Genomic DNA, 9,344 nt, shown 5'->3' with positions numbered 1-9,344 from the left:
ACATCTTTGCATGCCCACATCACCTGGCACCATCATTTTAACTTTATTCATTAACTTTATTTTGCAATGTGTGAGACCCAAGAGAAAATCTCCTTCTCTTAGCCCTAGTTGGGCTTCCAAATAAAATATTAGTCTGTTAGTTCCTTTTGCTGTATCACATCAAAGTTTTGTCACGGTGCTGATGCTAGCTAGGATCCTGACCAGATGGGAAATGGATGAAGTGCATTTTGATGGAGGAGACAGGGAAAGATACAGAGCAGGGGAAGAAGGGTTAGGCTGCTTTGGTTGGGTGCCTCAGTTGGTGATCCTCAGGAGCCAAGAGCTCCAGTTTCCCACATGTTGTTTGGATATTGAAGCTAGAAGTGATGAAGGCATAGGAGGTAGGATACAAAGACCAAATTCTTCCAGTTCACAGCTTCATTTTGAGAACACCCCAGAGCAAATAAAAGGAAGCAAATTCTTATTGGAATAGAACTTCAGCACTCCTGTTGTAAAGGCCAGACTCATGCAGATATATCCTTGGGATTTTCTTTTTTTTTTTTTTTTGCGGTACGCGGGCCTCTCACTGTTGCGGCCTCTCCTGTTGCGGAACACAGGCTCCGGACGCGCAGGCTCAGCGGCCATGGCTCACGGGCCTAGCCGCTCCGCGGCATGTGGGGTCCTCCCGGACTGGGGCACTAACCCGTGTCCCCTGCATCGGCAGGCGGACTCTCAACCACTGCGCCACCAGGGAAGCCCCTATCCTTGGGATTTATCATACGTAGACTTGGTTCCATTTAAGCAATGCTCCAGCAATTCGAGAATCCAGGAAAACCTCAAACACTTTAGACTCAGCTGGAAAGCCTGTGACAGCCACAGTGTGAGTACACGCATGAACCTGAGGGCTCATCCCAAACTGAGTGGAGGATCCTCTAGTCCAGTGACTCTTAATCAGTAGGCATTAGACCACCTATGTCGGAAATTGATGTATGTTAAAATGCAGATTCCTCGGCTCAACCTCCGGCCGACTGGAACGAAATTTCCATGAGGGGAGGTCTAAGAATTTGCATGTTCACAAACATGCTAGAACCTTCTTATTCTTACTTACGGCAGATATCCCTGGGGATATGTGAAACCCACCATGTGGGAATGAAGGCAGAACTTTGAGCCTGCAGCTCAAATGGGCTGGGATATTTTTGGTAGAGCTTCTACTATAGATAAAACAATAGTCACATCAGTAGCAAAGGGCTTCAAAAATGTTCCAATGTCCATGGATGGCATAGTTCCCTGTTGTTCTCAAATCCTGATATGTTCTAGAGAAATTTCATTTTTTTCATCAAGTCTCACAGCTAATAAATGTGCTGAGGCTCTGAGTGTACTTGTAGTTCTTGCATTGGAATGTAATCTAACTGAATAAAATTTCATAGAGCTGTTTGGATAACATAGTACAACAAATAGATTCGTGTCTGTGCATTTACAGAAGTTCACATTTTGCATATTTATATGTTTTATTATTTAACAAACATGGGCTAGGCACTGTCCCAGTGCTTTAATTATAATCTAATGTGATGTTGTTATAATTATAGTATTAAATTATAGTAATTTAATATAATATTTTATCATTTGAATATTATTTACTTTATTTTTATACAGCAGGTTCTTATTAGTCATCAATTTTATACATATTAGTGTATACATGTCAATCCCAATTGCCCAATTCATCACAACACCCCCCCAGCCCCCCGCAGCTTTCCCCCCTTGGTGGCCATACGTTTGTTCTCTACATCTGTGTCTCAATTTCTGCCCTGCAAACCCGTTCATCTGTACCATTTTTCTAGGTTCCATATATATGCGTTAATATATGATATTTGTTTTTCTCTTTCTGACTTACTTCACTCTGTATGACAGTCTCTAGATCCATCCACGTTTCAACAAATGACCCAATTTCATTTCTTTTTATGGCTGGGTAATATTCCATTGTATATATGTACCACATCTGCTTTATCCATTCATCTGTCGATGGGCATTTAGGTTGCTTCCATGACCTGGCTATTGTAAATAGTGCTGCAGTGAACATTGGGGTGCATGTGTCTTTTTGAATTATGGTTTTCTCTGGGTATATGCCCCGTAGTGGGATTGCTGGATCATATGGTAATTCCATTTTTAGATTTTTAAGGAACCTCCATGCTGTTCTCCATAGTGGCTGTATCAATTTACATTCCCACCAACAGTGCAAGGGGGTTCCATTTTCTCCACACCCTCTGCAGCATTTGTTGTTTGTAGATTTCCTGATGATGCCCATTCTAACTGGTGTGAGGTGATACGTCATTGTAGTTTTGATTTGCATTTCTCTAATAATTAGTGATGTTGAGCAGCTTTTCATGTGCTTCTTGGCCATTTGTATATCTTCTTTGGAAAAATGTCTATTTAGGTCTTCTGCCCATTTTTGGATTGGGTTGTTTGTTTTTTTTTAATATTGAGTTGCATGAGCTGTTTATATATTTTGGAGATTAATCCTTTGTCCGTTGATTCGTTTGCACATATTTTCTCCCATTCTGAGGGTTGTCTTTTCGTCCTGTTTATGGTTTCCTTTGCTGTGCAAAAGCTTTTCAGTTTCATTAGGTCCCATTTGTTTGTTTATGTTTTTATTTCCATTACTCTAGGTGGTGAATCAAAAAAAGATCTTGATGTGATTTATGTCAAAAAGTGTTCTTCCTGGGGGCTTCCCTGGTGGCTCAGTGGTTGGGGGTCCGCCTGCCGATGCAGGGGCTGCAGGTTCGTGCTCCGGTCTGGGAGGATCCCGCGTGCCACGGAGCGGCTGGACCCGTGAGCCATGGCCACTGGGGCTGCGCGTCCGGAGCCTGTGCTTCGCAACGGAAGAGGCCACAGCAGTGAGAGGCCTGCGTACAGCAAAAAATAAAATTAAAAAAAAAAAAAGTGTTCTTCCTATGTTTTCCTCTAAGAGTTTTATAGTGTCCAGACTTACATTTAGGTCTCTACTCCATTTTGAGTTTATTTTTGTGCATGGTGTTAGGGAGTGTTCTAATTTCATTCTTTTACATGTAGCTGTCCAGTTTTCCCAGCACCACTTATTGAAGACTGTCTTTTCTCCATTGTATATCCTTGCCTCCTTTGTCATAGATTAGTTGACCATAGGTGTGTGGGTTTATCTCTGGGCTTTCTATCTTGTTCCATTAATCTGTGTTTCTGTTTTTGTGCCAGTACCATATTGTCTTGATTACTGTAGCTTTGTAGTATAGTCTGAAGTCAGGGAGTCTGATTCCTCCAGCTCCGTTTTTTTCCCTCAAGACTGCTTTGGCTATTCGGGGTCGTTTGTGTTTCCACAGAAATTTTAAGATTTTTTGTTCTAGTTCCATAAAGAATGCCATTGGTAATTTGACAGGGATTGCATTGAATCTGTAGATTGCTTTGGGGAGTATGGTCATTTTCATAATATTGATTCTTCCAATCCAAGAACATGGTTTATCTCTCCATCTGTTGGTATCATCTTTAATTTCTTTCATCAGTGTCTTATAGTTTTCTGCAGACAGGTCTTTTGTCTCCCTAGGTAGGTTTATTCCTAGGTATTTTATTCTTTTTGTTGCAATGGTAAATGGGAGTATTTCCTTAATTTCTCTTTCAGATTTTTCATCATTAGTGTATAGGAATGCACGAGATTTCTGTGCATTAATTTTGTATCCTGCAACTTTACCAGATTCATTGATTAGCTCTAGTATTCTGGTGGCATCTTTAGGATTCTCTATGTATAGTATCATGTCATCTGCAAACAGTGACAGTTTTACTCCTTCTTTTCCAAATTGTATCCCTTTTATTTCTTTTTCCTCTCTGATTGCTGAGGCTAGGACTTCCAAAACTGTGTTGAATAATAGCGGTGAGAGTGGACATCCTTGTCTTGTTCTTGATCTTAGAGGAAATGCTTTCAGTTTTTCACCATTGAGAATGATGTTTGCTGTGGGTTTGTCATATATGGCCTTTATTATGTTGAGGTAGTTTCCCTCTATGCCCACTTTCTGGAGAGTTTTTTATTATAAATGGGTGTTGAATTTTGTCAAAAGCTTTTTCTGCATCTATTGAGATGATCATATGGTTTTTATTCTTTAATTTGTTAATATGGTGTATCACATTGATTCATTTGCATATATTGAAGAATCCTTGCATCCCTGGGATAAATCCCACTTGATCATGGTGTATGATCCTTTTAATGTGCTGTTGGATTCTGTTTGCTAGTATTTTGTTGAGGATTTTTGCATCTATATTCATCAGTGATATTGGTCTGTAATTTTCTTTTCTTGTAGTATCTTTGTCTGGTTTTGGTATCAGGGTGATGCTGGCCTCATAGAATGAGTTTGGGAGTGTCACTTCCTCTGCAGTTTTTTGGAAGAGTTTGAGAAGGATGGGTGTTAGCTCTTCCCTAAATGTTTAATAGAATTCACCTGTGAAGCCATCTGGTCCTGGATTTTTGTTTGTTGGAAGATTTTTAATCACAGTTTCAATTTCATTACTTGTGATTGGTCTGTTCATATTTTCTATTTCTTCCTGGTTCAGTCTTGGAAGGTTATACCTTTCTAAGAATTTGTCCATTTCTGCCAGGTTGTCCATTTTATTGGCATAGAGTTGCTTGTAGTAGTCTCTTAGGATGCTTTGTATTTCTGCAGTGTCTGCTGTAACTTCTCCTTTTTCATTTCTAATTTTATTGATTTGAGTCCTCTCCCTGTTTTTCTTGATGGGTCTGGCTAATGGTTTATCAATTTTGTTTATCTTCCCAAAGAACCAGCTTTTAGTTTTATTGATCTTTGCTATTGTTTTCTTTGTTTCTATTTCATTTATTTCTGCTCTGATCTTTATGATTTCTTTCCTTCTGCTAAATTTGGGTTTTGTTTGTTCTTCTTTCTCTATTTCTTTTAGGTGTAAGGTTAGATTGTTTATTTGAGATTTTTCTTGTTTCTTGAGGTAGGCTTGTATAGCTATAAACTTCCCTCTTAGAACTGCTTTTGCTGCATCCCATAAGTTTTGGATTGTTTTGTTTTCATTGTCATTTGTCTCTAGGTATTTTTTGAATTCCTCTTTGATTTCTTCAGTGATCTCTTGGCTATTTAGTAGTGTAGTGTTTAGCCTCCATGTGTTTGTGTTTTTTACATTTTTTTCCCCTGTAATTCATTTCTAATCTTATAGCATGTGGTCAGAAAAGGTGCTTGATATGATTTCAATTTTCTTAAATTTACTGTGGCTCAATTTGTGACCCAAAATGTGATCTATCCTGGAGAATGTTCCATGCGCACGTGGGAAGAAAGTGTAATCTGATGTTTTTGGATGGAATGTCCTATAAATATCAATTAAATCTATCTGATCTATTGTGTCATTTAAAGCTTCTGTTTCCTCATTTATTTTCATTTTGGTTGATCTGTCCATTGATGTAAGTGAGGTGTTAAAGTCCCCTCTATTATTGTGTTACTGTTGATTTCCTGTTTTACAGCTGTTAGCAGTTGCCTTATATAGGTTCCAGTGACCTCCTCCTTGAGTTTGATTAATGTACTAGAGCAGCACAGAACTCAGGGAAATATTTTACTTACTAGATTACCTGTTTATTTTATAAGGATATAACTCAAGAAGAGCCTGATGGAAGAGATGAATAGGGCAAGGAAAGGGGAAAGGGTGAGAAGCTTCCATGCCCTCACTGAGGGCCACTCTCCCCAAATCTGTACGTGTTCACCAACCCAGTAGCTCTCCCAACCCTGTCCTTTTGGGGTTTTATGGAGGCTTCATTACCTAGGCATGGTTGATTAAATCATTGGCCATTGATGACTGAACTTAATCTCCAGCCCTTCTCCCCTCCTGGGGTGGTGAGGCTGAAAGTTCCTAGGCTCTAATCATATGGTTGGTTCCCCTGGCAACCAGGCCCCATCTCTAGGTGCTTTGCACAAGTCACCTCATTAACATAACAAAACACGTTTAGGAAATTCTGAGAGTTTTAGGAGCTCTGTGGTAGAAACAGGGACTAAGACCAAAAATATATTTATTTATTTTTTTGAGAAAGTAGTAAGGATTTTTGTTGCCAAAACAAGTTAAGAGAAACAAGCATAACAGAAGACACAAATCAATTAATTGCTCTGATCATTTTAGACTCCAGGGCATCTCTGTGGGAAGATCAGCTCAGCTCCTTGTGTAGACACCATACTGTCCAAAGCAAAGGACAGCAGGAATTTGAGACAGTGTTCAAGACAATGATTGAACATGTACACAGTGAGGAGAAATGAAAAGGTGGTTTCCCTAGTTCCTTTCCTCAGTGAGGTACGTGTTTATAAAGGTATGAGGCTCATTTGGGGGGAAAATGATTGCATACAGAAAATTTTTTAATTCTTCTACCTCCCAGGAAAACATTTTCAGGCCCTGGCTTGAAGAAGAAACTCAAAATAAGGTGACACTAGTTTCATATGAACCGCAAGACTATACTCAAACTGCAGTTGCTGCCTCCTTTAAGAAAGTTTAACATCCATTTATCTATACCAAACCAGTAGACTGAATTTTCTCCCTTAGGAAGTTTTCAACCAAAAGGGAGTTAAATTAATCTCACTTTAAAGTGCAACAAAGGATATGTAAGGCTAGTGTTTGTTCTGTGACACACAAAAGAGAAGCATCCCTCCAACAGCGCTGGCCCAAGAGGTACTACAGTAAGAACTGGCTGCAGGACAAAGTGATCCATGAGGTCTACCAAAAAGCAAGGAGATTCTGGTTTCAGCAGAAAACAGAGGGGATCCCTGCCAAGGCTGGCTCTTAACTATACCCATATCTCAAACAGATCTTGGGTCCCCATAACTGACGAGGCTGGAGCACACAGTGCCAGCATAGCCAAGAGGGCTAAAGTTGTCTAAACTAGTCAGTGAACGCCACTACGCCATGATTTGTCCATGCACACATGGAGAGTGGTAAAGGAATCAAGAAGCCTTGGTTTTAGAACAACACAAACATTATTTACCTAGTAAGTAATGACCAAAGTTCTTGGGTAGAGTAAAGATACAAATATAGGTAATGAGGTCTCCATACATCACTGCTGAGGTTTAGTCTAACTTTAAACTAAAGCAGTACAAAATGGCTTCTTCTGCACAAGGACAAACTTTGCACTAATGTTTCTCAAAAATCAATTATGTCTCCAGCTCTAGCCTCAGTTTGAGAGAAATTTTAAAAGACAAAACAAAACTTTTCCTATGTCAGAGCCAAGGTAAAGGGGAGCTGGGCTCAAGACACCCTCTATCCAGAGTCCCTGGAACAGAAAGAGCTCTAGAAACCAGTGGGTGTGAGAACATTCAAGTCCTACGGTTTGAGATTGTGGGCCCGCGGCAGCTGTTTCTTCCCTTCTGTCACTGGGATGTCCATTTTGGGTGGCTTGAACACTGCTGGATCCTCGGCCATTCGGGTGGCCTGCCTGCAGATCAGTTTCACTGGAGAAGGCTTCTGGGCTCCTTTGTAGGCCTGGATGGCAAAACCTCCGGAATCAGACTTCTGGAGGGATCTTGGTCCAAAGAGGCTCCATTTATCTGCCGAGCTTCTGTCTTTTTCCCCGCTTCCAGAATCCATGGTGCTAAGATTGGGGCCAGGTAAGGCTGTGGAAGAACCAGAAGTGAACCAGCCTCTGGGCTTCTGCTTAGGGGAAGAGTGGGAGTTACTGCTTGGGGTGGACTGGGTGGAGGCCGGCTGCTTCTCCTCTCTTGTTATCTCTCCACTCTGGAGCTTTAGTTTGTGGAGTGCTTCTGCCACTCGAGGGTACTTGGTCTCCTCGGTGGTGAGGCCCTTGTGGGGTGTGTAGCCAGCATCTCTCAGCCCTGCCTGGTGCTCAAAACGCTGAATACTCTCCTGGGTCTGTTTTGTGATCAGAGACCTCATGATGACATGGGTAGCTTTAGCCTTCACCACGGGGACCTTGTCCGCACCGTCAGTGGCCGATGGCAGGGCACGGGACGAGACACTGGCCTCTCCTTCCTCCACCTTGACAAGGTGCTGATACTTGCACTCTGGAATCACTGGCTTCCAGGGGATGCTGTCCATGTCTGATGGAGGAGGAATCATGGGCGTAGGGTCCTCCAGGGCATCATCATAGCTGAATGCCCAGTGGTACGTCCCGATGGGCAGGGACATCTTGCCTAGAGGCCCCCTAGGCTCAAGGGCAGGCATTTCTGGTTGTCTCAAAGCCATTGGAAGACTGGGATCCAGGTGCTTTTTCTATACAGAATTCAGAGCTGAGTCCCTGCCACCAGAGTGAAATGATGTGAAGATTATGCCGACAGGTGTTAAAGAGGAGCATTGTCTAGCTGCTGCAAATTAGCAAAGCTGCTCGGGAAGAGTCCATCCATTCCAGAGGTTCTGTTTTTCCACCTCCGCGGAGCCACCTGCGGCCCGAGCTCCGGCACTAAAAAGGCTCCGAGGACCCACGTCTCTCGAGAGGCTGTGGCGCATTCATGACCCAAGCCATGGTGTGAGCGGCGCTGTGCCCGTGGCGACACAGAAGGCCCCGAGCACCAACCAGGGAGGGACCCAAAAATATATTTCTTATTATGAATCACAGCATCACATCATTTACATGAATGCTGAGTGCTGACTTGACAGCAATAACATTTCTTTTGAAAATTTCAAGAATATGATCCTTAATGAAGCAACAACTAGAAAAGTTAAAAAGTTCACACCACTGTCAGAAAAAAATGTGGCCTTTTTCCATGTTAGTTGTAGAATTCTGGCTTAAAAACCCAGGGAGGAACTGATTGGTCTCAGGATGTTAGGAGGTGATTTTTGGTGGACAAAATGATTTTGCAAACAGATTACTGTTTAATCATTCAGATGGCTCTTTTGAGTTACTTTAAGATCTGTGAGGTAGATGCAGGCAGTAAGTTCAATAGCTTGTCATTGTAAGCTGGACCGTTTTACAGAATATTGTATTAATTTTTTTCAAAGGCAAATGCAGTCAGGGTATAATGGCATAGCCACTTTCTGGAAAACAATCCAAATGTACATTTTTTCAAACACAATTGTAAGCTGTGGTTGATGTGGCAGCCCTATAGCTGAAGTGGACTGATTTCTGTTTAACTAATTTCTTTGTGGCGTTTAACCTGGCCATCCTTGGGTTCCACAAACCTCATTGATCAAGTTTCCACCCTTTGCTCGTGTCCTGTAATGTCCCAGGAAGTGGTGTTGAGAGGAATGAGGAGTTTGACCCACTTGGAGCTGAGTCGCCATGTTTACTGAAGCTAACAGTGATTTGACACATCCAAGGAAACTTTTCTCCCTGCAGGAACCATTTCCCATCATGTCTCAAACTTTTCTCCATTCTACTAGGAAAGATGAATTCTACTTTCCTC

At 41.7% G+C, this 9,344-nt stretch overlaps 1 protein-coding gene across 1 annotated transcript; it reads right to left on the bottom strand.

Annotated features, from left to right (window-relative positions):
* Positions 1-7,308: 7,308 nt before the first annotated feature.
* On the bottom strand, positions 7,309-8,187 carry LOC309961657 (putative monooxygenase p33MONOX; the record flags this gene model as incomplete). Its single annotated transcript, XM_082839116.1, has 1 exon — positions 7,309-8,187. The coding sequence occupies one exon, from the start codon at positions 8,185-8,187 to the stop codon at positions 7,309-7,311; it is 879 nt and encodes a 292-aa protein (XP_082695242.1).
* Between the last annotated feature and the right edge of the window lie 1,157 nt (positions 8,188-9,344).

The sequence above is a fragment of the Leucopleurus acutus genome (genome assembly GCF_964270905.1).
Source record: "Leucopleurus acutus genome assembly, chromosome: 5".
In the NCBI taxonomy this organism is placed as follows: Eukaryota; Metazoa; Chordata; class Mammalia; order Artiodactyla; family Delphinidae; genus Leucopleurus; species Leucopleurus acutus.
The sequence above is the reverse complement of the archived record's forward strand: the minus strand, read 5'-3'. Positions and strand labels throughout refer to the sequence as shown.